At 62.2% G+C, this 25729-nt stretch overlaps 2 protein-coding genes across 5 annotated transcripts; one reads left to right on the top strand and one right to left on the bottom strand.

Annotated features, from left to right (window-relative positions):
• Positions 1-678: 678 nt before the first annotated feature.
• On the top strand, positions 679-21198 carry NUMA1 (nuclear mitotic apparatus protein 1). Of its 3 annotated transcripts, none has more exons than XM_051779384.1 (26): positions 679-700; positions 3433-3505; positions 4422-4510; positions 6194-6273; positions 7013-7095; positions 7184-7264; positions 7544-7628; positions 8298-8427; positions 9464-9621; positions 9958-10075; positions 11186-11303; positions 11650-11790; positions 12012-12134; positions 12601-14907; positions 15591-15632; positions 16894-16962; positions 17084-17194; positions 17275-17493; positions 17579-17721; positions 17833-18070; positions 18800-19076; positions 19194-19330; positions 19441-19662; positions 20104-20214; positions 20303-20470; positions 20638-21198. In XM_051779384.1, exons 2-26 carry the CDS (start codon positions 3464-3466, stop codon positions 20671-20673), a joined length of 5328 nt encoding a protein of 1775 aa, XP_051635344.1. In that variant the 5' UTR covers positions 679-700; positions 3433-3463; the 3' UTR covers positions 20674-21198. The 3 variants fall into 3 exon arrangements, with proteins under 3 accessions (XP_051635344.1, XP_051635345.1, XP_051635343.1); XM_051779385.1 differs by lacking the exon at positions 679-700 and adding an exon at positions 971-1276 and having other exon boundaries at positions 8301-8427; XM_051779383.1 differs by lacking the exon at positions 679-700 and adding an exon at positions 976-1276.
• Positions 21199-21257: 59 nt separating this feature from the next.
• On the bottom strand, positions 21258-25691 carry XNDC1N (XRCC1 N-terminal domain containing 1, N-terminal like). Of its 2 annotated transcripts, none has more exons than XM_051779432.1 (10): positions 25425-25691; positions 24789-24895; positions 24367-24505; positions 24123-24278; positions 23649-23803; positions 23392-23468; positions 23084-23262; positions 22373-22454; positions 22087-22226; positions 21258-21844 (listed from the first exon to the last, which is right to left on the bottom strand). In XM_051779432.1, the coding sequence occupies exons 2-10, from the start codon at positions 24831-24833 to the stop codon at positions 21651-21653; spliced, it is 1167 nt and encodes a 388-aa protein (XP_051635392.1). In that variant the 5' UTR covers positions 24834-24895; positions 25425-25691; the 3' UTR covers positions 21258-21650. The 2 variants fall into 2 exon arrangements, with proteins under 2 accessions (XP_051635392.1, XP_051635391.1); XM_051779431.1 differs by having other exon boundaries at positions 23649-23806; positions 25425-25690.
• Between the last annotated feature and the right edge of the window lie 38 nt (positions 25692-25729).

Here is a 25729-nt window from a genome sequence, read left to right as displayed (position 1 = left end):
GCCCCACGTGTGTCCCGGTCCCCCCGCCGGACCCCTCGGTTCGCGGGCCGCCCGCGCACGTGACGCGCCCCGTCCGGCGGCGGCCAATGGGGAGCGGCGGGGGGAGCGCTGCCGTTCGAACGGGGCGGCGGCACCGACCCCATCCCGGCCCCGACCCCATCCCGGCCCCGACCCCGACCTCATCCTGCCCCCGGCCGCGACCCGCATCCCGACCCCCATCCTGACCCCGGCGGCCCCGAACACGGACACAGCCCCGGCCCTGGCGGCGGCCACGGCCACGGTACGGGGGGTGCTGAGGTCACGGCGGGGAGGGGGCGGTCGCCGGTGGTTCCGTGGGCCGGGGCTCGGGGCCGCAGGCGAGGCTGTGCAAGGCTCGGGACCCCGCCTGTGGCACAGCCTCCGCCTCCGGCCGAACTCAGCGGGGTCCCCCTCTCTAAGGAAGGGGGGACCCGGACGGAGCGCGGGGGCTCAGGCTTGTGTGTTTTCGTTTCCCGGCTCTTGGCAAAGAGCTCTTGGCATTCGGCGGCCGCGTCCCCCGCGGGTTCCTCTGCTGCCCCCAGCGCCGGTTTGAAAGAACCTTCTCCTTGTGCCCTTCCTGTGCCGTGCTCGGGGCAGCCCCATCCTGCAGCCCGAGCTTCCTCAGGTAGCCCGGGGGGGCTGTGGGGATGGCTCCCGAGGGTCTCCGGATCGGCAGCGAGGGGTGAGCGTCGGCCCCCGCCGGCTCCAGCTGGGGACCCGGCGGGTCCGGTTCCCGTCGAATCCGTGGTCGCGGGGTGTGTGCGTATCGGGGGCAATTTTTCAGGGGCCAGCTGGGATGTGACTCCAGCCAGGTTAGCGGGAGACGTAGCGCCAGGGGCCATTCCCTGCTGAGGCCCGGGCTTTCTGCGAGCTGCTCTGGGGCCCGGACCGGGTCTGCGCCGGCCCCTGCGGCTCTCTGTCACCCAGGGCCCGGGCAGCGTGCCGGCAGTGAGTACACCCATGGCCGGGGGCGGTCGGTTCCCCTTCCCCGCGGCCGGGGCCGGACGGTTCCCGCTGCCCGTGTCCGCTCCCGCGGCGCCGGAGCTTTGTGTGCCGTGCGCCTTTAACGAGCGCGGCCCCGGCGCGGTGACGTGGGGTGGCCCCGGGCCAGGAAGGGGAACCGCCGCCTGCCAGCCCCGCCGGAGAGAAGCCCAACAACTTTTCTTTTGTGCGTGGCCGCTGGCTCCGCGGCCCTCCCCGGCTGCCAGAGCTCATGGCGGATTAACCCCAGCGCGCCGACGGCGGCCGCGCGCCCCCGGTAAGGCCCCAACAAAGACTTTATCCCTCTTCCTTGTTTGTTTTCCACGGGGCTGGCGAGGAGGAGGAGGGGGAGGGAGGCGCGGGGGAGGCGCAGCTCGGCTCGCCGTCTCCCAGCTCCGCCGCCTCTCCGCACCGCGCGGCTCCCGCCCGGCTCCCCGCCAGCCCCCGGGGTGCGGGTCCCGGGGTGCGGGTCGCGGGGCCGGGTCGGGGCCGCCGACGTGCGGGCGCGGGAGCGGCCGCTCCCCCCCCCCGCCGCCTCCCGCGCCCGCCCTGGGCCCGGCCCCGCGCGGGGGCTCCTCGGGCCGCTCGGCCCGCCCGGGAGAGCTGCCGTGCGCTTCCCGCAGCCGCAGCCCCGGCCCGGGGCAGGCGGGGGCCGCCCGCGCGTCCCCCCGGCCGGGTTGGCGCGGCGGGGGCCGCGGGGCGCGGGCTTGCGTAACGCGGCGCTGTGACCGGGGCGGCGGAGGACAATAACGCGCCAGTGCCGCCGCTCGGCCCTCCCGCCGCCCCGCGCCGAGCCCTCCTCGAGGCGCTCACGGCGCTGCTGCCCGGCCGCTGCCCGCCTGCCGTCACGAGTGGCACGTCGTCACTCGGGGTCATGGCGTTGTCCCCGGTGCTCAGCGTGGCCGGTGCCACCGGTGGCGAGCCAGCAGGCAGCCCTGCCCGCCCTGATCTCACGCCAGGCACCGGGGTGTGTGCAGAGTGGCTCCAGTAAAACCCCGCTCGGCGCTGGCAGAGCGCGGCCCTCTCCGGTGGGAGGCTGCGTCCAGGGCTGCACGTGTGCTTTGCCCGCTTTGCCTTCGGGTGGATTTTTGGGGAGCGGTCCTGGCCGTGCCCCCGGATGGAGGGACAGTAGGTACCATGGGGCCCAGCCAGGGGGCAAGGAGCTGTGTTTTAGCCCGACTGGAGGGAGGACCTGTCCTGCCGATGATCCCATGCTTCCCAGTTGGGCTGATGGCAGTGGGAGCTCCGTGGCACCCAGAGCCACCATGGCTGGTGGCCGTGCTGTGCTGGGCATTCCCGGGAGTGGCGGCAGATCCAGGCCCATCACAGTGGGGGTGTCCAGGTGCAATACTGGGCGAGGAGCCCCCCTCCCCATCTGGGTGATGTTTTTGGCTCCCAGCAGTTCCCTTCTCAGGAAGATTACGGGGGTGGCGCTGGGGACGGCAGTGCAGAGGCAAAGGTCGCTGTGAAGGGGACCTGGCAGTGATCCTGTATCCTGGGGACGGTGGGGCAGCTTGTCCCTGCTCCCACCCAGTGCAGCGATGCCCGGGAAGCTCCCTATGCCTTTAGCAGGTTGTTTTCCTTTCACTGGCAGCAGTGAGCAGGGGAGCTGGCGGTGCTCCAACGGCTTGGCCACTGCTTTGCTGGGCTTATTTGGGGCCAGGTGACCTTTGCCAGTAGCTTCCAGTCCCGGTGGCTGTGTCCCGGCCAGGGGGCAGAGGGCAGCCTGGTGCCCTGTGAAGATCCCAGCAGCTGGAGTGGTGGCAGTTGGGGCAAGAGAGCCCCTGTTCCCGGGCCACTGGGGTTTGGGTGGCCATGCAGCTGGGAGGAAGCCAGAGCAGGTGTGGGCAGTGGCACAGTGGGAGCTCAGTCCCCTCCTGGTGGACAGGGCCAGATTTTGGTGCTTTGGACCACACCGTCATCCTCTAAAAGCCGCTGCTTGTGTTTTCTGGAGGCAGATGAGTTTTCCTGGGATGCTGGTGGTGCCAGCAGAGATGCTGGTGCTCAGCTATGCCCAGCAGCAGGGAGGACACTGTCCCTGGGGGGGCAGCAAGTGCCGCCAAGCTGCCAGGCCCTGTGCCAGGAGCTCACTAGGACTTTAAATTTCTCTTAAAAGAAATGTTAGCAGCATTTGGGGGTGACGGAGAGGGAAGGAGGCGTGGCTGGAGGACAAGGAGCCTGAGCAGCGATTTTCCACTGACCCCTTGTCAGGATACTGACCTGTAGGAGTGGACCTGGCTGCTCTGGGCAGTGCTGCTCCCTGCTCTGTGCCTGTGGAAAGCAGGAGGGTGCTCCCCCACAGCCAGCCAGGCTCAGCAGCACATCCTCCCATGATGGACACGAATGCCTGGTGCTGGGTGGAGGTCCTATAGTAATGTAATTGCTATATTTTACGTTTCTTTTTTCCCCACCCCCCTTTGCTGGTGTTTTTAGGTCTGGGCAGTGACCTGGCAGGCTGGCCAAGATGTCTCTTCACGACGCGAGAGCCGCGGCTCTCCTCGCTTGGGTAAGCCTCCCTCTCCTCTGCCACAGCCTGCTCCGTAGGTGGGACGTGCTTCACTGGTGGCTCCTCTGGGGCTGGTCACAGGAGGGATTGTGGCTGGGGCAGCTGGGCAGGTGGGTGTTTGCAGGAGAAGCCTTGCTCTCCCTTCCTGTTGGGTAACCAGAAATGCCGGAATGGCTTGGTCTGGTCACGGAAACTGCCTGGGAGCTGGAGCTGAGCCTGGAGCAGGCAGCAGCTGGACTGCAGAGGGGTTGTTGGATCTGCCTTGCAAAGCAGTGCTGTGACCTAGCAAAGAATCACAAAATGGTTTGGGTTGGAAAGGATCTTAAAGACAGTCTTGTTCCAACCGCCTGCCATGCACAGGGACACCTTCAACTAGACCAGGTTGCTCCCATCCACCATGGCCTTGGACACTTCCAGGCATGGGGCAGCCACAGCTTCTCTGAGCAACCTGTGTCAGGGCCTCACCACTCTAACAAGGAAGAATTCCTTCCCAATATCCCGTCTAACCCTGCCCTCTGGCAGTGGGAAGCCATTCCCCCTTGTGCTGTCACGACTGGCCTTTGTCTAAAGTCCCTCTACAGCTCTCCTGGAGCCCCTTTGGGCACTGGAAGGGACTCTAAGGTCTCCCCATAGCCTTCTCTTCTCCAGGCTGAATACCCCCAGCCCTCTCAGCCTGTCTCCACAGCAGAGGTGCTCCAGCAGTGTGATAAATGAGTCCCGTGCTGGCCTGCCCTGCTGTGGAGCCACGGGGATCACGTTCATCTGCTCCTGGGCAGGGCAGGAGTGGTTGGAAGGGCTGGGTTTGCTCTCACACCCAGACCTGTTGCTGTCCCCTGCCAGGACTGGGAGGTGGTAGGTGGCACAGCATGGTGTGGTGTTGGCTTCTGCCTTCTGACCATCTCACCCCCGTTTCTAGGTGAACAGCACAAAGGTTTGTCCTGATCCCCTCAACAATCTGTCCCAGCTCCGGGACTGTAGTGTCTTCATCAGGATTATCCACAAAATGTGAGTACAGGGATTTGTGCCAAACCACCCAGGTGGTGCTGGGCTGCCTCCTGGAGCCATGGCCTTGGCCTTCAGGAGCTGAGGGGGTCTCTGCTTGGGCAGGGTGGGAGTGTAGGGGTCCTGGGGTATTTATTCTTCCTCTGGCATATCTGATGCTGGGATCTGTCTCCTCTGTGCCACTGCACAACCGGGGTCTGCCTGGGCAGAGCTGTCGGGCCCCACAGAGCTGCCCAGGGAGGATTTGGGTCAGAGTTCCTGTCACTTGAGACTTGTTATCACATCTGGCACTGACATCTGGGCTCACTGCTGGCGCTGAAGAAAAGAGCTGAGCGGTGCTGCCAGTGGCACAGGGAAATTATTCATTTCCGTTGATGCTACTCGGGTGAGGGAACAGCTCAGCAGGTTTTCCTGGGCAGCAGCCTCGGGATCCTGAGGAATTCTTGTATCTGGAAAGCAGCATATAGAATGACAGTTCCTGCCCCACGAAGTGCTCCTCTCTTCTGTGGATGTCAGGCTGCTGCTGAGTATGGTGCAGGCAGGGTGGAGCCTGTTTGCTCTGTCCTGGGACCTGAGTTGCCCAGAAGGGATGGGAGGAATGCCTCCCTCAGGAATTGCGTTCGTTGCCTGGGAGCAAGGGCAACTAAAACCTTCAGGCCATAATGGGCATCAGAGGTGGGACCGAGCCTGGTGGTTAAGGAGCTGGTGAAGCAAAGTGAGAGGGCGTGAGGCTGCCATATATTTCTTTCAAACCCTTCCGGTGGGAGGCTTGTTGGGAGCCTGTCTGCTATAATTACCTCCTACACGGGGTAACGAGAGCCTGCTTGGAGCAGGGATCTGCCTGTGGTGGGTGGGGAGGAAGGAGCTGCCTCCACTGTGGATATATTTAGTCGGACATGGTTAATCTCCTGGGTCTGTGCTTGAATTCGGATTAGCCAGAATTGCCCGTGGCGTGTGCTCACTAAACAGGCCTGGCCATAGCTTGATAAGTGGGGTGCCACCACGGCAGCCACCACGGCAGCTCGAGCTCCCGGTGGCACCAGGGGATGGGCTGGGAAATCTGTCAGGAGGAGCAAATCCTCGTGGCAGCCCCTCCCCTGGGCCAGGCCCCTGTTTTTGGCACCCTGGGAGTAACTGACAGTACCAAAGCAGTGCTGGTCAGGCATGGCTAGTGTGAGTTCTGGGCACCATGTTTCTGAACTGGAGTTGGATTCGATGATCCTCGTGGGTCCCTTCCAATATTCTGTGAGCTGGCAGCTGCTGAGGAAGAGTGGAGTCTCAAATAAGAGCAGGAGGAAGCTTCAGCCTCCCCAAAACCCAGCAAGCAGCCCCACGCGTGCCCCCCGACCCCGGCTGGCGGGGCTGCCCCGCTCCCTGTGCGGCGCCGGATGCCGGGGCTGGCAGGCAGAGGAGGAAGCGGCGCGGGGGGGCCCGGCTGTGCGGGGGGGCCCGACTGCCCGGCCCCGGCTGCTCACCCAGCGCAGCCATGTTGGTCAGGGCTCGCTCCCGTTGGTCAGGGCTCGCTCCCGTTGGTCAGGGCTCGCTCCCGGCGGCAGCCCAGGCGCGGGGGCGGAGGGCACGGCGGCGCCCCGAGCCAGCCCCTCGCTCGGCAAACCCCGTTGCACAAAACTCACCCTCGGTTTAATCCCTTGGGAGAGAACTAACGCAACCCCTGCGCTCTTCCAGCCACAGGAGCAAGGAGGGAGAGTCCGTGCTGGAGCAGCCGCTGCCGGAGAGGATCTCTTTCATCCGTGGCTTCCTGCAGAGTAAGAGCCTCCGCTGGGGGAAAGCGATTGCCCCTGCTTGGTGCCCCCGACCTCCGCAGGGGTCTGGTCTGCTGTCTGCAGCTTCCCCCTCCGAAAAGTGACCCCCTGCTGCTGCACCAGCAGCTTTGTGAGATACCAGCAGCTTTCCCACAGCAGCCTGTGGGAAGGCAGGCTTCCTGATGGGAAAATTCTGGATGGCAATCCTTGGCAGAGCCTGGGTTCAGAGCAAAGGAGGTCCTGGGTGTGAAGGGCAGGGTGCCAGTGGGTGCTCAGGAGATGCTGCTTTGGGGCAGTTTTCTTACCTGTGTACCTGGCCTCAAGCTGTTCGAATCCCACTGGAAAACCTTTACCCAAGCAGGAATCCTGGGAGGGGAAATTGAAAGTACTTCACGCTTTTACTCAGCCCTTTCTGGAGGGGAGACACCACAACCCAACTTGTACCCCACCCTCCAGAGGTGGGACTCTGTGCTGGCGGTGGGGGAGAGATGCCAAGGTGGGGGGGCTGAGATTTAGAGTGGAGTTCCAGGGAGGGTAATAAAAACCAGTCAGCGTTAACGGGTCCTCAGCTCCAGAGCCCAGCCTGCCCTTGGCCCCTTGTGCTTGGGGATGCATCACAGTGCCCCCCTGCCCCTGCGTGTCACCTCGGGGGATGGCCCCGTGCCACGGGCAGGCAGCGTGCCCAGCAGCTCCTGCGGGACTGGGAATCCTGCGGGACTGGGAATCCTGCTTCTTGTTGCAGAGCACTGCAGGCACAAATTGGCTGCAGAGAACCTGGTCTCTGCACAGAAGCTGGTGGATGGAGAGGAGCTGGCTCTGGCCAAGGTAACTGTGTGGCATGCTTTAGTCCTGGCTGGCACCAATGTGCTGATGACTGGCGTGGGGTCAGTGACACTTTACCTGCCTTGCTCAGGTGGCTGTGCTGCTCCTGTATCACACCTCTATGAGCTGCAAGAGCCCTGGTGACTGGAATGAGTTTGACTACAAGACCCAGGTAATCCCTCTGGGGTTCCCTTCCTTGGGGTGCAGCAGGAGCAGCGGTGGCTTTCAGGGGGTGCTCTGAGACCTGCCCTCCTATTCTGGGTCCCCTTAAAAGACAGTGTGGAGTGGGTGCTGCAGTCTCACGGGTGTTTTTGGTCTGTCAAAGGCTTGTGGCAGCGAGTGTGGGCACCAGCATGGGTAGGCAAGGGAGCTGCCTGCTGCCCCAAGCCTGCTGTGGTTGCTGCCTGTGAGCTGCAGCAGAGCTGCTGACCCCATGGCTCCTCTGACACAGGTTGAGCTGGCATCAATCCTCAAATTTGTGCTGGATAATGAGGAGAACCTGAATGAGAACCTAGAGCCATTTCTGCTGACGAAAGGTGAGTGCTGGGCCCTGGCTGCCCATTCTGTGGCATGCACAGGCCAAGCCTCGTGCAGGCAGGGTCGGCATTGTGTGTTTTTCTCCTCACTGGCACCTGGCACACCGGCATCTTACGAGCAGCAGGTGTCTGCTGTGGTGATGTCCAAGTGGCAGCTTGGAGTGGGACAGAACCAGGCCATAACCTTTCAGATATTGCAGTGCTGGCATATTCCTGTACAGCTCCCACACCGGCAGCACCCAGCTGTCCGGGATCACGCTTTTCTAGAGCATAAAAACATTGCAGTTTTCGCCCTGTTTGTGCTGCTGTAGCTGCCCAGCCATAAAGGGAGCAGCACCACCCAGAACCCCTCGCGTACGACACGGTCCCCTGTGAACTCTTCTTTAACAGTAGGGCTGCCTTAGACCTGCTGGGCTCTTCCTGCTCAGCAGTACCGCAGCCTTTCCCTGGAGGAGCGAAGCGGGTGGTGTGCCCACAGCCTCGTGGGAGCAGAGTGCTGGGACAGGACTGTGGAGCAGGTGGGATGGGGACTTAGGGAAGGTTTATGGCTTCCTCAGCTGGACTGCTCCATCCCTGCTGGAATTTTTGTTTTCTGTGCCCCTGGGATTTCAGCTGCTCAGCCCCTTAGGTATTAAAGATCACGGCCTGCTTCCCCCTTTTTATTTCCAGCAGCGCCATCCTCGTCTGGCACGTCCAGCAGCAGCATGGAGGAGCATTCCCCGCCACATTCCCTCCCGCACAAGCGGGAGGTGCGTTTCCTGGAGCTGCAGAAGATTGCCTCCTTCCCCAGCACCAACAAGTACGTCCCCCACCTCCTGGCTGCCAGGGGGAGCGAGGAGAGGGGTGGGGAATGGATGGGGCAGTTTCTGGGAGCCAAAGGTGTAGTTGGGCTGAACGTTGACTCCACAGAATATCCCATTCTGCCGTGGTGGTGTCCTGCTGGACAGTGCTCAGGCATGATGTGGGGATGGAGGGATGGATGGATGGATGACAGGGGTGAGCTCAGATTCTAATTAGCTCCTTTTAGAATCACAGGATAATTAAGGTTGGAAAAGCCTTCTGAGACAATCAAGTCCAGCTGTTACCCTGGCACTGCCAAGACCACCACCAAACCATGCCTCAAGTGCCACATCCACACCTCTGTTATATCCCTTGAGGGATGGGGACTCCCACACTGCCCTGGGCAGCTGTGCCAGGGCTGGACAACCCTTTCAGGGAAGAAATTTTCACTGTATCCAACCTAAACTTCCCGTGATGCAACTTGAGGCTGTTTCCTCTCCTCCTGTCCCTTGTTCCCTGGGAGCAGAGCCCGCCCCTGCCACTGGCTCCCCCCTCCTGTCAGGGGGTTGTAGAGCCAGAAGGTCCCCCTGAGCCTCCTTTTCTCCAGGCTGAGCTCCCCCAGCTCCCTCAGCTGCTCCTGGTGCTCCAGACCCTTCCCCAGCTCTGTTGTCCTTCCCTGGACACTCAGTACCTCAGTGTCTTTCTTGTCAAGAGGGGCCCAGATCTGAACCCAGGGTTCAAGGTGCCTCACCAGTGCCCGGCACAGGAGGATGGTCACTGCCCTGACACTGCTGGGTCACACTATGGGTGACAGAAGCCAAGATGCCCTGGGCCTTTTTGGCCACTTGGGCATGCTGGTGGTGGTTTTTGCCCAGCACTTGGAGGTTGGCATTAGTGCAGTCAGGAGGAGGAGCGTGGCCTTTCTGCTCAGGTGGCATCAAAGTCATTGCTGTGAACCTGCCCCTGAGATGGGGGAACCAGAGCAGGTCTGGCTGCGCGGGGAGGGCCCGTGCCCTGCTCTGGGTGCCCGAGCTGTGTGGTGTGCCTCTCTGCAGCATGCTGCCCAGCCCTCCATCTTCGCCCATGGGGGACATCATGCAGACCCCCCAGTTCCAGCTGCGACGGCTGAAGAAGCAGCTGGCTTTTGAGAGGGAGAACCGGGACGGGCTGGAGGTGGAGCTGGCGGAGAATCGCAAGCTCCTCATGGAGAAAGGTCAGTTCCAGCGGGATGTCCTGTGGTGCAGGGAGGGGTTTGTGGGACTGAGCCCTCCCCTTGTTTCTCTTACTTTCTGTTCTGACCCCACCATAATTCTGCTTGTGCATGGTCCATCCTGCCAGGCCCCAAGTGAGACTCTGGGTTTCTTCTTCTCTTTTGTGTTCCTCTATGTATCTTGGGCAACAAAAGCCATGCCTGAAGCAACACCTGTGCTCAGCAGCAGCCCTGGTGGCCTGGCTCTTTTGTCTCCTGCTGCAAAGGGTTTCTGTGCAGAAATGCTGTTGTTGGGGGTTTGGGTGGTCGGTAACACCTTTTCTCCCCCTGCTTCCTCAGAGGCTCAGGTCACCATGATGCAGCAGCGGATTGATCGCTTGGCTAAGCTCAACGAGAAGCAAGCTGCAGACCAGCTGGAGCCCAAAGAAATGGAGGAGCTCAGGGAGAAGAACGAGAGGTAATCCTCCAGGAACTTCTGCTCCCTCCTGCTAGGCTGCACCTTTTTACTCCCCCGTCCCCAGACTCCATGCTGTCTGTCTCTTCCTTGGCAGTGCATGAAATGGGAGAAGGCAAGCCTTCTTCTTGTTCCTCCCTCCTGCACCCTGGGGAGAAGGCAGCAGGCACAGAATCAAAAAAGGTTTTTGGTTGGAAGGGACATATAAAGCTCATTCAGTTGCACCCCCTCCCACGGGCAGGGACACCTTCCACTAGACCAGGTTGCTCCAAACCTCATCCAACCTGTCCTTGAACACTTCTAGGGATGGGGCAGCCACAGCTTCTCTGGACACACTGTGCCAGTGCCACAGGGGCAGAATCCCCCCCTTGCCCTGCTGCCCACTCTTCTGGGGATCAGCCCAGGACACAGCTGTGCTGCTGTCATGCTGTGCCTCGCCCTCGGGGCAGACACGGCCTGCAGCCCATTTTTATCACAGTGGGCAGGGAGCCAGTCCCAAGCCACGCAGTCTGTTCTGACAGCCCACTCTTAACAAACCCTGCACGGGAACAGCTGTCCCTGCTGTGGGAAAAGGCTGTGCTGCCCATGTGGGTCTTGCCTGCCCTGGGATAAGCTCTGCGTCACTGAAAGCTTTCAGCATGACCCTGAAACTCCTGATCCCAGCCCCTTCCTCAGCCCTTCAGTTTCATGCTATAAACTGGGCTTTCACACCCTTGAAATCACGTGCCCCACTGCATCCTGGTTTTTGCTCTGTCCCTATGCAGCACTGTGTTTACTCAGGAAGGACGCCCAACCTGTGCTGCAAGTGCCATGTCTTTTTGTTCTCTCCTCACTTATTTCGCTTTGCAGGGAGGTGACTGGAGTCCCACAGCTGCCTCTGCCCTCAGTTTGGAGTGGCTGGGCTTCTGCAAAGCACAAACATCGCTTATCTTTGCTTTGCCACATGTTGGGACTCACTTTTAAAGCTGGGTTGATTGGTAGAGTCACAGCAGGGCATAGAGATTCCTTCGAACCTTTAGTTTCCTTGGCAATATCCAGCAGCACCGATCCCTGGTGATGTCCTCGCCTGCCTCGGGAGCTCACCCCCTCCTTTAACCACCTCCTTTCCCACAGCCTGGTGGGGCGCCTGCACGAGGCCTTCAGGCAGTGCCAGGACCTGAAGACTGAAAAGGCCCAGATGGACCGGAAGATCAACCAGCTTTCTGAGGAGAACGGCGATCTTTCCTTCAAGGTATGGGGCACTGTGTCCTCCGCGTGTCCCCACAGCCCAGTCGGTTGTGGTTGGAGCTGGGGGGAGGATTTGGTGGCAGTGCCAGACGCTGGGATGTTGATGGTTCTGCCACTGGCTTATGTGACTTTTGACCCAGTGACCGAACCTGCTTTGGGCTCCAGATCGTGATTCGAAGAACTGTGGTGGGGGAGTGGGGACTGGGTGGAGGTTGCTGCATGTGGCGAGCACCCGGGACCTGAGGTGCCCGTGTGTGCTGCAGCTCTCGGGAGTGGGGAGTGGGCAGGGCACTGGGCAGCGAGGGCACGCTCTGACCCTCCTCTGGACCGGGGGGATTTTTGCTTGGCAGCTGCGGGAGATTGCCAGCCACATGGTCCAGCTGCAGGAAGCCCTGAATGAGCTCTCAGAGGAGCACAACGCTGCCCTGGCACAGTCTCAGGAAAAGCAGGGACAGCTGGAGAACGAGCTGCGTGCTGCCCTGCAGGACAAGGTGAAGGGACCCTGGGAGTGGTGGGTGCCCCCTTGCAGCCCCACGTTGCCCACCGTGGCTGGGGGACATGTGCCAACTGCTGGCGGGGTGGAGTGGCTGGGAGCCTCTTACCCATCCGTGCCAGGACACAGGGAGGAGCTGTGCAACTGCCAGCTCCTGTGGGGAGCTTCTCCCTGTTCCTTCTGCCTCCACTGTGCTCAGTCCCATGTCTCTGTCCCCAGAAATCTTTGGAAGAGAAAATCGAGATTCTCCAGGGAAAGATTTCTCTGCTGGAAGACCAGCTGGCCAAGCTGGAGGAGTGCAGCAGCCAGGAGAAGGGAGAAGTCATGGGGGACATTCTGAAGGTACACTGGGGCTCTTGGCAGCGAGGGCTTGAATGAAAAGCTCCTCCAGCTGGAGAGAGCAGGGGATGCTGGGGATGCATGGCAAAGCCACGTGAGGCAGAGCCGGCTGCCTTCTCCTGCTGGTGGGGGTTGTGGGGCTGAGCACTCCGGGAGAGCCCCTTTTGGGCTGAATCTGCTCCAAGGAACCTGCTGGCTCTCCCGGCCTCCCCTAGCATGGCTTTGTTGTGAAGGGAGTGGCTCCTGCACGGTGAGAAAAGGTGTTTGGTTCCAGGGAGCATAGTGGCATGAGCCTAAGGGGAAAGCAAGGTGTGCTGGGGTGTACTGGGGGTGCTGGAAGGGAAGACAGACGTTGGGCAGCTCCCACTGGGATGCAGCACGTGGCTCTCTGGTGAGCACTTTGGCTGCAGCTTGAGTAACACCTTGGGGGGGTGTGCATGTTTTGTCCTCCCCCTCTTCTCTCTGCCAGCTGGAGGAGCTGAAGCAGGAGGTGTCCAGCCTCACTACCAAAGGAGCAGAGCTCCAGGCCACGGTCCTGCGGCTGGAGGAGGAGAAGCAGCTGCGGGAGGCAGCCCTGCAGTCCGAACGTGGCCGCTTCGAGGAGGAGAAGCAGCAGCTGAGCAGCCTTGTCACCAGCCTCCAGAGCTCCCTCTCTGAGAGCCACCGGGCCCAAGAGAGGCTGGAGCAGGACCTGAAGGCACGGGATGCTGAGGGGCAGGCCGGGCAGCTGGCTGCCCTCAGTGTCCAGCATGAGCAGACCCTGCAGGAGAGGGACTCTGCCCTGCAGCAGCTGCAGCAGCTGAGGGAGGCCAACGCATCCCTGAGCAGCCAGCTGCAGGCCACAGGTGCCAGCCAGGCCGCCTTGGCCGAGGAGAAGGCTGCGCTGAGCCACAAGGTCAGCAAGCTGGAAGCCCAGATCCTGGAGCTGAGTGCTCAGCAGCAGCAGGGAGTGGCAGCAGAGGCACTGAAAGTCCAGGTGCGGGAGCTGGAGGTTCGGCTAAAGGAGAGCCAGCAGAGGCTGGCTGAGAGGGAGAAGCTGGCCCGGGAAAACAGCCGTCTGCAGGAGCAGCTGCTCTTCCTGGAGGAATCCCTGCGGAACACCGAGGGCATCCTGGAGGATGAGAAGAGGCGGGCAGCTGACTGCTTGGAGGGCAACCTGGCCAGGATCGCTGAGCTGGAGGCGGAGAGACAGCAGCTGGTGCAGAGCCGGGAGCAGGCTCCGCAGGAGCGGGGCGAGGAGCTGGCTGCACACCAGGTGCTGGAGGAGAGCCGGGAGAAGCCGACGGGAGCCTCTCCTGCTGCCGGAGGGGAGGACAGAGAGCGCGTGCGGCTGGAGGAGGAGGTGCGGGCGCTGAGCCGGGAGCATGGCCAGGTCTGCCAGCAGCTGCAGGCCGAGCAGGAGAAGGTGGCTGCGCTGGAGGCCCAGGCAGAGCGCCTGGCTGCAGAGCAACAGGAGCGGCTGGCTGCCCTCCAGGCTGACCTGTCCAGCGCCCAGGCATGGGTGAAGGAGAAGGAGAGCGAGGAGCAGAAGCTGAGGGCTGAGGTCTCCTCCCTGCAGGAGAAGATGGCCATGGCAGAGCAAACTGTGGCCCAGCGCGTGGCTGGGCTGGAGGCAGATGCCCGTAGAGCTGCTGAGGCGCTGGAGGGGGTCTCCCAGCAGCTCTCTCAGGAGAAGCTCAAATCCAAGGAGCTGGAAGGCACCGTGGAGCGGCTGCGGAGCGCAGAGAAGGAGCTGGTGTCCCTCCGCTCCGCCGTGCAGGAAAAGGAGAGCTGGAAGGAGCAAGTGTCCCAGTGTGTCCAGGAGATGGAGAGGAAGAACAGCCTGATCGGCAGCCTGGAGCACGAGGTCTCCATTCTCCATCGGCAGGTGACGGAGAAGGAGGGGGAGAGCAAGGAGCTGAAGCGCCTGATCCTGGCTGAGTCAGAGAAGAGCAAGAAGCTGGAGGAGAGGCTGCGGGTGCTGCAGACGGAGATGGCCACGGCTGCCTCCCGCGCGGCCGAGAGGTGCTCGCTGATGAAGGTGGAGGTGCAGCGTTGCCAGGAGGAGATGGAGAAGCAGCGAATGACCATCGAGGCCCTGAAGAGGGACCGCCACTGCCAGAGCGAGCGGGAGGATGAGCTGCGGCAGGAGGCGAAGGTCTGCCAGGACAAGTGCCAGCAGAAGGAGCAGCTCCTGGCCGCCCTGCAGCAGGAGCTCGACAGCGCCCAGGCACTCGCTGGGGAGCTGCCGGCACTGAAGCACCTTTGCCAGCAGCTCCAGGCCGAGCGTGCCTCCCTGGAAAGCCAGCACCGCCAGGACCTGGAGCAGAGGATGAAAGCCACGGGTGCGCTGCAAGCTGAGCTGGCCCAGGCCAAGCAGGAGGCGGCCGAGGCGCTGTCGCTGCGGGAGCGGTCGGCGGAGCAGGACCGGGCCATTCAGCAGCTGCGGGCTGAGGCGGCGAAGGCGGCGGCACAGCTGGCGGGGCTGCAACAGGCCAACGCTCGTCTGGCCGAGGAGAACCAGGGGCTCAGCGAGAGCCGGAGCCAGGGGCGGCAGCAGCTTGAGGCAGAACTGGGCCAGGCCAGGGAGCGGCACGTGCAGGAGCTGGAGCGGCTGCGGGCGGCGTCCGAGGAGCTGGTGACCGTCAGCAGGAGGGAGGCCGAGGAGGCGGCGCAGAAGCTGGAGAAGATGAGTAAGGAGTATGAGAGCAGCAAAGCTGCAGCGCTGGAGGAGAGGAAGAAGCTGCTGGAGGAGAGGAAGAAGCTGCTGGAGGAGAGGCACAGACTGACAGCTCAGGTAGGGGTTCTGCTCCCAGCAGGTAGGTTGTAGGCAAGGGAGTCCTCCTGCAAAAGGGGTGTGTTTGGTCTTCTGCACACCCCTGAATCCACAGCCTGATCAGTTTGGGGACTAGGGGGCTGGGACAAGCTCCTAGGTGTGAAAGGGACTGTCACATTGAGGTGCTGGACTGTTTCCAGAGAAGGGCAGTGGAGCTATGGAAGAGTCTAGAGCACAAGACTGATGAGGAGTGGCTGAGGGAGCTGGGAGGGCTCAGCCTGGAGAAAAGTAGGCTCAGGAAGGACCTTCTCACTCTCTACAAGTCCCTGAAAGGAGGGTGGAGCCAGGTGGGGTTGGGCTCTGCTCCCAGATAACAAGTGACAGGACAAGAGGAAATGGTCTCAAGTTGCGTCAGGGAAGGTTCGGGTTGGATATTAGGAAAAATTCCTTCTCTGAAAGGGTTGTCCAGCTCTAGCACAGGCTGCCCAGGGCAGTGGGGGAGTCCCCACACCTGGAGGGATGGAACAAATGTTATGAATGTGGCACTTAGGGGCACAGTTTGGTGGTGGCCGTGGCAGTGCCGGGGGAGTGGTTGGACTCAGTTGTCTCAGAGGGCTTTTCCAACCTGAACGATTCCGTGATTCTATGAAAAGCAGCCTGGCGTGTGCCAGCCATATGCTGACCTCTGCCTTTTGTGCCCTCAGGTGGAACAGCTGGAGGTATTTCGGAAAGACCAGGCTAAGCAGGTAACGCATGCCAAGTGCTGGCTGCTCAAACGGTGACAGTGCACAGCCTTCCTTGCTGCCGCTTCCCACTGGAGCCACCCTCTCCTCTCCTGAACCGTTTGCAGTGGGGACCCAGCCGTGGGCCAGTTGGCTTCAGGTCTCTGGGCACCTACACCCCTGGGAAGTAGGAACTGGGGTCCCAACCTGCCACCTGCCCGCTCACAGTGGTGCCCACGACTTGGCACGGCTTCTCATGCACCCCACGGCAGCACACGCAGTGAGTGCTGCCAGGGGCATCCAGGGCTCCTCAACGCAGGACCATCACTCCTGTGATGCCTTGTCCTCAGACAGAGAGGATTTGGAGGCAGCTGCAAAACCCCGTTCCTTCTACATGTCCCTTTTTTCCCCCCCTCTCTTTAACTGAGGTTCAGCTTCTTGCCCAGGTGATAGGAACAGCTGTGCTGCTAGACAGCATGGTCCAGAGGTGGCCAGAGATAGGAGGCATTCCAGTAGCATCGATCTTGGACATGGTGGGAGTTAACACTTGAGAAATGATGCTGGAAAAGCCCCGTTTCCCTGTCTAGTCCCAGCCTGAGTTGCCGAGGAACTCTGCATAGGCCTTGTAACTGTAACCAGAGGGCTTTGGGCTCCCCAAGCACCCCCTGGAGCAGGGAGAGCATGTCCAGGCCAGAACTCACACCAACCATCTACCTGTGCTAGGAGTGCTGGATAACCTGTGGGACTCCAGGTTGCAGGTGCCCAGGTAGAAGATTTACAAGCCTCCCATCCATGCCATGGGGGGCTCCCGCTGTGGCCAGAGGCCTAGACCGGGTCCCTTGGCCCTTGGCACGTCCATGGTGTCACATCCCACAGCTGCCAGCTCTCCCCTCTCGAATCCTTGGAGGTGGGATTCTTCTTCCCCAGACTGGGCATGGGCTTCCCTTGAACTGCGTGGCTTGAGGTTTGGCAGCTGACAGCAAACAGTTGGCAGCAGAGATGGCTGCTGGGGCACTGGGTACTGAAAGAGGCTTTGCTTCCAGCACGTGGCTGCTCCTTACACTTGGGCAGTGCCAGCCTCCTCCCTGTAAGGACTAATGTGGGTGGCTGTCACTTTGTAATGTCCTGGGATCTTCTTGGTGGTGGGTGCTGCTGAACAATCCCCCTGGGGCAGGAAACCTTGTCCTGCCCTGGAGCTGGCTGGAGAGGAGGGATGTGTTCCTCCATGGGAGGGCTGTTGGAGTTTAGTGCCTGGAGCTGGTCTAACCAAGCCGTGTTCTTCCAGGTGGAGGAGCTAAATAAAAAGCTGACTCAGCACGAGAAGGCCACCTTGACCCAGCAGCAGAGAGTTAAGGTAAAGAGGGACCAAAAACCTGGGGGCTGAGCTCTTGGGCAGCCCTGGAGCTGTTGGTGCTGCCCAGGGGGCTCACCCAGGGTGTGGAGAGCCTCTGATCCAGTCTCTTCCCTGCCTGCAGGCGCTGGAAGAGGAGCTGCAGGCAGTGGCCACCCGCCAGCAGGAGAAGGTTGCAGAGCTGCAGGGGCAGCTCGCCCAGAAGGAGCAGGCGGCTGAGCACTACAAAGGGCAGGTATGCCGGGGGCTGGCATGGCCCCACTGTCCCTGGCACTGCTGGGAAGCTTGACAGGATTCCTCTCATTGACATCCTAGATGGAGAAGGCAAAAACTTACTATGACGCCAAGAAGCAGCAGAACCAGGACCTGGCAGAGAAGCTGAAGGCCATGGAGCGGCTGCAGAAGGAGAACACGGAGCTCCGGAGCGAGTCAGACAGGCTGGCCAAGGAGCTACAGCAGAGCATCCTGCAGGCCAAGGAGTCGGAGCTGAGCTGCAGGAACCTTACCAGCCAGGTCCGCAGCCTGGAGGCTCAGGTAGGCATGGTGCAGTGGGGCTTCGCCCTCCTCCTCTGCCACCTCACTTGGAGGGTCCATCCATCCCTCTCTGCTTCACACCCAGGTGGAGATTGCTGAACGGCAGCTACAGGAGCTCAGGAAGTTCCAGGTGAAGAGCACCTCACTAAAGGACCAGGAGACTTGCCACCAGAACTTGGACCAGAGCACTGACAGCCTCGATGAGGCACAGCCGCTCAACTCTACCAGGTACCAGCCCCTCCAGCTGCCAGCACCCCAAAAACCCGCTGTCCTCTTGCTCGCTGTTCCACAGGGGTTGGGTGAGCCTGTTGGTGCTACGCTCACCCCTCGTCTCTGCAGGCAGGCTAGCAGCTCGGAAGCCTCGGCAGTGCCACTGGACAGGGAAGAGTCGCTGGTGTCCCAGCGGCTGCCTCGGGAGGTGGAGTCCCTGGAGAGCCTCTACTTTACCCCCATCCCCAGCGGGACGCGGTCCAAGCTGGAGAGCAGCACCGACTCCTTGGGCAGCCTCTCCCTCGAATCCGGGTGCAAGACCCGCTCGGCGCGGCGCCGCACCACCATCAACATCACCATGACAAACGTGAGCAGGGGGGCCCTCACAGGCTGGGGAAGGGAGGGAGGGGGAGCAGCACTGCAGGGGGACTTGGGCTGCTGGGGAGTGAATAGCTGGACGTGGCCTGACAACGTGCACTGGCAGCCTAAAATCCAAACTTGTCCTGGGCTGATTCCCAGCAGCATGAGGTGGGGATTCTGCCTCTCTGCTCGGCTCTGGTGAGACCCCACCTGTAGTGCTGCCTTCAGCTCCGGGGTCCCAACATGAGGAGGATGTGGAGCTGTTGAAGTGGGTCCAGAGGAGGCTGTGGAGATGCTGAGAGGGCTGGAACACTTCTGCTATGGAGACAGGCTGAAATAGCTGGGGGTGTTCAACCTAGAGAAGAGATGGCTCTGAGGAGAACTGAGAGCCCCTTCCAGGGCCTAAAGGGGCTCTAAAGAGCTGGAGAGGGACTTGGGACAAGGGCCTAGAATGGTAGGAGAAGGGGGAATGCCTTCACACTGACAGAGGACACTGCTAGATTGGATATTGGGAGGAAATTCTTCCCTGTGAGGGTGGGGAGGCCCTGGCACAGGTTGTCCAGAGAAGCTGTGGCTGCCCCACACCTGGAAGTGTTCAAGGATGGGGCTTGGAGCAACCTGTTCCAGTGGAAGGTGTCCCTGCCCATGGCAGGGGGTTGGAACCAGATGAGTTTTAGGGTTCCTTCCAGCCTTAACCCATCTGTGATTCCCTGATCTCTCGATTTTTCTCTCTCAGAAACAGGCCAAGTCCGAGGAACTGGACTGCGTCAACCTCTCCTTCTACAGCATCCCATCAGCTCAGTCCCCGAGCGCTTCCCCTGCCAAGAGACGGCTGCGCTCAGCTGCCTCCACCCGCTCCCTCGCCAGCTTTCCCTCCCGGGAAACTCTTGTCAAGCTGGAAACCTCCTCCCCGGAGGAAACCCCTGGCAATTCAGCACTGCTGGGCCTCCCCGGGTACCGGCCAGTCACTCGCAGATCCTTGCGCTTGCAGGGGACCAGCAGCTCCAGCCTCGGTGTGTGTGTGGGCAGGGTGGGCACCTGGGCTGCTGGCTGTGGGGTTCCACCTGCCTTAGGGGTAGGTCACTTCTTATCTGGGACCCTCCTTTCAGCCTTCCCTGCTTTGCATTTAGGCCGGAACAGCATCTACCTGGGCACGTGCCAGGATGAGCCGGAGCAGCCGGATGACTGGAACCGCATTGCAGAGCTGCAGCGGCGGAACCAGGCCTGCCCCCCACACCTGAAGACCTGCTACCCCCTGGAGAGCAGGGTACGGGGGGGACACGGAGGGCGGGTGGCCCCTTCCCCAGAAGTGAGGTTTGGGAGCGGGTCTGGGGATGGGCAGTGCCCCTTGACAACATCTCCGTGCCCCCTCCCCAGCCCTCCACTTCTTTGGGAACCATCACGGATGAGGAGGTGAAGATGGGGGATCCTAAGGAGACGTTGCGACGCGCCAGCATGCAGCCCTCACAGATCATCCCCACCGGCAGTGGGGTGGGCACCCGGCGCAGCACCCTGGGCCACGCCTTGGCCGGCATCACCACCCGGCAGCAGAGGAAGCGCCTCTCAGATGAGACCCACCAGGGCCCCGACACCCCCCAGGTGAGCCCAGCCCAGCCCCCACCACAGCACCCTGCTGGGGACCAGGGGACAGAGGGTTTGAGACAGCTGCAGGTGTTCTCCAGGTTTTGAGGGGGCTGTTGCAGTTCTGGGGGTGGCACCCCAGTGCTCCTGTGCTCTCAGTGCCCCTACCGCTCCTGTTGCCCAGTGCTCCAAATGCTCTCAGTATTCCCAGATGCTCCCAGTGCTCCATATGTTCCCAGTGATCCTGGCTTCCAGTGCCCTGTGTTCCCAGCATCCAGTGCTGTGTCCAGTATTCCACATACTCCCAAGGCCACTCAAAGGCTGAGCCTTCTGCCTTCCCTGGGTGCTGCTGCCCTCGCTCCTGTCCCCTCCCTGCAGCCCCTCGATTCCTTCATTGCTGCCAGCTCCCCAGCAGGGTGACCCCCGGATGACAGTCCCAGCTGGTCCCTTCTTTTCTAGTCCAAGAAGCCGACCAGCTGCTTCCCACGGCCCCAGACCGCCCAGGACCGCAGTGAGCGGCGCGGCTCCCAGGGCAGCCGGCAGAGCGAACAGCCGACCCCCGCCAAGCAGGTGAGCTCCAGAGGGAAAAGGAGGGGTCGGGAGGGACCTCCCTGTCTTGTCCTGAGCTGAGCTGGTGGTCCTGCCCCCTCCCCTGCAGGCTCAGAGGCGCCAGTCCATGGCGTTCAGCATCCTCACCACCCCCAAGAAGCTGGGGAACCGCCTGCTGCGCCGGGCAGCCGCCCGCAAGAGCACTCCCAAGAACACCCCCAGCGGCAGCACCCGCCGCTCGCCCCGCATCGCCACCGCCAAGTCCCCCAAGGGCAAGGTAGGCACTGCCCATACCCCCAGGTGGGCTTCTGAGCACGTGCCCCCAAGCCCCTGCCCTGGACTCATGCCGTGGCATCAGCAGGTCCCAGCGTGGGCACGGCTGCTGCCAGGGCCCTGGTCACACTCACTGTCACTAACGTCCCCTCTCTGCTCTCTCCCTTCCAGGCCAGTCGCCGATCGCTCAAGGACACAAAATTCTGAGGTTTCCCCAGTCCTTGTGTTGCAGGCTCTGCCCTTGCCCCCTACTTGCACCCCCTTGCCTCTCCCTTTCCCCCCAGTGCTGTGAGAACATCCCCGGGGCCCAGCAGCACCGAGGGGAAACAGATGGGGCCACCCGTGTGACGCTGCCCTGCACGTCCCACTGACAACCACGGGGCTGCCCTGAGCACGGCAGGGCCCCCATGTCCTTCCTGCACCCATTGTCACCCTAAACCCTCCCGAGACCCAAGGCAAGGGCATGACAGGGAGTGAGGGCTGGAAACACCCGTGGGTGCAGGGGCTGGCACCAGGCTGGGGCTGGAGGGTCTGAGCCCTCCTCAGGGATATCCTGCAGCCCCAGTGACAGGGACAGAGGTAAGACATAGCATCCCTTGACCCCCCCCCTGCCTCCCCCTCTCCCCCTGTGTGGGACTCCCCACCTGCCCCTGCCCTCCTGCAGCTCCCAGGGAAGCCGAGGCAACATTTTTAAATGTTTCTACTTGTAAATAAATTGTATTTTTCTCCTGCTTTAGGGGTACTGGCTTCCTCCTCCCCTGGGCCACACGTGCTGGAACTCCAGGTGGGGCTTGAAGGGAGGAAAAGTGTGACCTCCTCCTTGTCCCCTCACTGTCCCCACCAGCTGCACAGCGTGCCCCAAGGCAGAATGCTCACCCAGGGAACCTGCTGTGGCACTGGGCAGTCACAGAGCATTTCTCTCTCCCCTCCTTCTTTCCTTTAATTTATTCTTCTCCAGCAGCAACTCCTGCCATTACAGTGTTTCAGGCCCCTTAAGCCACCGCCCCCCAAACCCGGCCAAGGGGCTGGAAACACCTTCTCCATCCGCCCCACCAGTCTTGCCACAAACGTCCTGGGGCTGCTGCGTCTCTGCCCCCTCGCTCCTTGCACCACAGCTGGGTCCAGCACTGTGGCTTCAGCCCCCGGGGGGTGGTGACACAGGGTTTGTCCCCAGCTCCGCTGTCCTACTGCAGGTGGTGGGATGAGGACAGCGTCTCACCACAGGTGCTGGCATGCTGCTCCACCTCTGCCATGCTGAAAGGCAGCTGGCAAATGGGACAGGACACCCAGGTGTCAGGGGACAAGGAGGGCCAGGCTGCACTGGGCTCTTCCCCGCAGTGGGAGGCGTGCGTGGGGAGCACATCCAGGAGGAAGCGGCCTGTGGAAAGGAGAGGTGATGTGGTTGTCAGAGGCTCACTGGTGTTGGGATGACACGGGGTTTGGGCTGACACCCTCCCTGAGGGTTCTTATGGCAGAGATAGACTGGGATGCACTGTGGTGTCACCAGGCTGGTGCCCTGGCACCAGCAGGAGGTGTCTCAGCTATGGAACTGCCACTGCTGTCCCCATTTGCTGCTTGGTGTCCCCTCGCCACCAGAGGACACCCCTTCCAAGCACCCACCTGAGCAGATGGGGCAGACGCCCGTCTCCCTGTCACCGCTGGCCTGTCTCCTGCCCCTCCTCTTGGCCCGTCTCTCTCGGTGGCCGTGGGTTTGGGCTCTTCCTCTGACCATGGGTGGCCTTGAGGCAGCAGCTGGAGCCCTGCAGAGTGGTCATACCCTGAAGGCACCTTGTGCCACATTCTGCCAGCCCAAAGGAGTGAAGGGCTGGACCCAGAGCTCTCTGGGACTGGGAGTGGTAAATCACCAGGGCGAGGGCAGGAGGAAAACAGTGAGCTGAGGGATTACCTGCCATCAGGGCTGGGAGCGCGGCACCTGTCTGGCTGCTTGTAGGTGCTTGGGGAGGCTGCAGGGATGTCCTGTGCAGAGCCTGGGAAACAGCAAGTGGGCAGGAACCATGGAGACACAGGATGGTTTGGGTTGGAAGAGACCTTAAAGTTCACGTTGTCCCAACCCACTGCCATGGGCAGGGACACCTTCCACTGGAACAGGTTGCTCCAGGCCCCATCCAACCTGGCCTTGAGCACTTCCAGGGACAGGGAGTCCACAGATTCTCTGGGCAACCTGTGCCAGGGCCTCCCCACCCTCACAGGGAAGAATTTCCTCCCACTATCCAATCTAGCAGTGTCCTCTGTCAGTGTGAAGGCATTCCCCCTTCTCCTACCATTCTAGGCCTTTGTCCCAAGTCCCTCTCCAGCTCTTTAGGCCCTTTAGGCCCTGGAAGGGCCTCTCAGTTCTCCTCAGAGCTATCTCTTCTCCAGGTTGAACACCCCCAGCTCTCTCAGCCTGGCTCCATAAGAGATGTGCTCCAGACCATGGAACACCTCTGTGGCCCCCTCGACTCATTCCAGCAACTCTATGTCCTTCTGATGTTGGGGGCCCCAGAGCTGGAGGCAGCACTGCAGAGGCAGAGCGGAGCAGAGGGGCAGAACCCCACCTTGCACCCTGCTGCCCACAGTGCTGGGGATGCAGCCCAGGACCCAGTTGTTACAGGCTCACCCTCTGGCACCACGGGATGTCCCAGGTCTGGCAGCTCTGGGTCAACCCCCGGCCTCGGCGCCCGACTCCGCGCTGCCAACAGCACCATCCGGGCCGGGCGGCTGAGGCAGGCCGGGCTCCCAGCACCCCCTTCCAGCTGCCACAGGCGGCTCCTCAGCTGCTCCTCTGCGCTGGATCTCCTGGGGACAGGGAGGGTCAGGCTCGCAGGAGGGGACAGCCAGGGCTCTGGGCTCTGAGGCAGCACCTCGAGGAGCTCCAGGCCCCTCTACACAGGGAGAGGATGGGATGGATCAGACCAGGCTTCTTACGAGGGTGGTTTGGGAAAAAACGTCTGGTGGAAGTCAGGGCTGGAGCACCAGGGGCTGTCTGAGGGCTCAGCGTCCTCCTGTGGGACAAGGGGACAGCCCAGGCAATCAAGCAGGAACCTTCTGCCCACTATCTTGGCACAGCCCCTGGTTCAGCCCGGTGAGCATTCTCCTGTGCTCTCCAAGTGGCACCTGTGGAGGAGCTGCCCCATCCCCACAGCCTCCCCATGGACACGCATGGAGGTGTGAGAGGCACCTACCAGGCCCAGGGGTGGCCGGGGGGGCTCAGGCTCCTGCTCCTGTGGCGTGCGCAGGCGGATGAAGGAGAGCCCGAAGCGGCTGCGCGGGCTGAAGGGCTGGCTGCAGGTGAGCCGCAGGCGGTCCCAGTGCTGCCCTACCGCCGGCACCAGGAAGTCTGCTGTGGGGGAGAGCACCTGGGGTGGAGGGGACGCAGCAGGGACCACTGTCCTGGCACACCCAGGAAACAGCAACAACTGGGAGATTACGGGCACAAGCAAGGCTGGGGTAGGGGAGCAGAGCTGGTACGGCTCTCCCAAGGACAACCATGACCCCTGGTCTACCTGTCCCCTTCTGCCCCCCCCCCCACCCAGCCCCTCATCCTGCCCCTTTGCCAACCCCATAGCCAGCCCCATCCCTTTGCCGGCCCCCCCAGCCAGCCCACCACCAGGGCCATAGCTCTTCCCTGTGCCTTTTTCCTTCGGATCGATCTTTACCTTCCTTAAACATCCGGACCCCGCAGCGATTCCGGCCCAGCTTTGAGTCGTCCGGTGTCATCAGCGTGACGGTGGGCACCAAGGTGAGGTAGGGCTGGTCACGTGGCCACGAGGAACGTCCCACCTCGATCTGCAGGAAGGCGCAGCCGTAGTTCCCTGGGGAACAGTGGGAAGCACGGGGGTTCAGAGCTGCTGAGCCCATGGGGGGCACAGCCCTGCCTCCTGCACGGGGACGGGGAAGTACCAATGTCCACGTAGCCGATGGGACTGGCTCTTTCCAGCTGCAGCTCCACGCTCAGCCGTGTGCTGCGGTCCTGGGGGCAGCCGAGCCAGGGCCGGACACTGCCCTCACTCAGCAGGTTCTCTGCCGGGTACTTGGGGTCCTGCACACAAAGCAGGGACATGAAGTGGCTCCCTCCCTGAATGCCTTCTCCTCCGGCTCCAGCTCGCTCGGGGCCCAGGAGAGAAGCAGGGAATTCCCTGGTAACCCAAGGAACAACACCCTGCTTTGAGAATTGCCTGAAATTCCTGCCCTTCAGCCCCACTTAGTGCCCTGCAGCCTAACAAGGAAAGCTGGTGCTGCACCCTGTCGCACCCTCACCTGCCTCTTCAGAGAACCCAACAGCTCAGGGGGAACGAGCCCCCCTGGAGGAAACCCCCAGGTACCTGTGAGGAGAAGGACACCACGTAGCTGATTTTAACTGGAGCCATTCGGGAAGCTCTAGAGTCAGTGTCCTGCTAGGACACACATTCCCCTCAGATCCCTCCAGTGCCTAGTGGGGAAAGAAGACAGGTCTGTGATGGGCTCGGGTGTCTCCCAGCTCTGGCACTATTCAGCAGCTCCCAGCCTCAGCCCACAAGCCCTCAGCAGTTCCAGTGTGCCCCAGTCCCATCTCACTGCCTCAGTGCCCCCCAGACCCGCCCCACCACAGCAGTAACCCCTACATCTGGCTCACAACCCCCCGTCCCTGTTCGGCCACCCCTGTGTCCGCTGCTCACCCCACAACCCCCCCATCACTGGCTGCCACCCACATCCAGCCCACAAGCCCCAGCCCCATTCTGTCGCTCCAGTACCCCCCAATCCTTCCCCACAGCTCCCCTCAGCTCCTCCAGTTCCACCCCCCCGTGTTCCCAGACACACAAACAACGCTCCCAGAGCTATTCATCGCAGTAGCCCCCCAGTCCTCCACCTCGACCCCTCTCCCGGCCCCATCAAACCCCGGCTGTGCCCCGCAGCCCCTCCACGCCATCCCCCCGCGGCAGTGCCCCCGCAGCCCAACACCCGCAGGCCCCTCAACGCACCGATCCCAAAGCCCGAATCTCCCGCCCGAACCGCACGGCCCCGCCTCCCGCTCCCCGCCGTCCCCAGCCCGGCCCGGCCGCGGGGCCTGACGGGACTCGTAGTCTGCGGGCCGCGCAGGGCCCCGCGCGGGCGGCGTTACTGACGGTGCGGAGCAGTGAGGCGGCGGCGGGAAGGGCGGGCGGGCGGCCCGGGGGCACCGAGCCCGCGGGGCTGCAAAGGGCAGGCGGGCCCGGCCGGGACGGCTCCCCCGCGCCTGGCACGCGTCCCGCCCCTCCCCGCTCCCCATTGGCCGCCGGGGCAGCGC

The sequence above is a fragment of the Manacus candei genome, unplaced genomic scaffold, assembly GCF_025592945.1.
Source record: "Manacus candei isolate 608988 ecotype Guabito, Panama unplaced genomic scaffold, ASM2559294v1 h1tg000014l, whole genome shotgun sequence".
Lineage (NCBI taxonomy): Eukaryota > Metazoa > Chordata > Aves > Passeriformes > Pipridae > Manacus > Manacus candei.
This window is presented reverse-complemented; position numbering and strand designations above follow the sequence as displayed.

What these genes read in the sequence shown, in the direction of transcription:
- NUMA1 (XM_051779384.1), top strand. Translation starts at nt 3,464, where the DNA reads ATGTCTCTTCACGACGCGAGAGCCGCGGCTCTCCTCGCTTGG. An exon ending in ACGGCGATCTTTCCTTCAAG is followed by an intron (nt 11,304 to 11,649) that starts GTATGGGGCACT and finishes TTTGCTTGGCAG; the next exon opens with CTGCGGGAGATTGCCAGCCA. An exon ending in TCATGGGGGACATTCTGAAG is followed by an intron (nt 12,135 to 12,600) that starts GTACACTGGGGC and finishes TCTCTCTGCCAG; the next exon opens with CTGGAGGAGCTGAAGCAGGA.
- XNDC1N (XM_051779431.1), bottom strand. Translation starts at nt 24,833, where the DNA reads ATGGCTCCAGTTAAAATCAGCTACGTGGTGTCCTTCTCCTCACAG. An exon ending in TGGTGTCCTTCTCCTCACAG is followed by an intron (nt 24,506 to 24,788) that starts GTACCTGGGGGT and finishes CTTTGTGTGCAG; the next exon opens with GACCCCAAGTACCCGGCAGA. An exon ending in GGTCCGGATGTTTAAGGAAG is followed by an intron (nt 23,807 to 24,122) that starts GTAAAGATCGAT and finishes TCTCCCCCACAG; the next exon opens with CAGACTTCCTGGTGCCGGCG.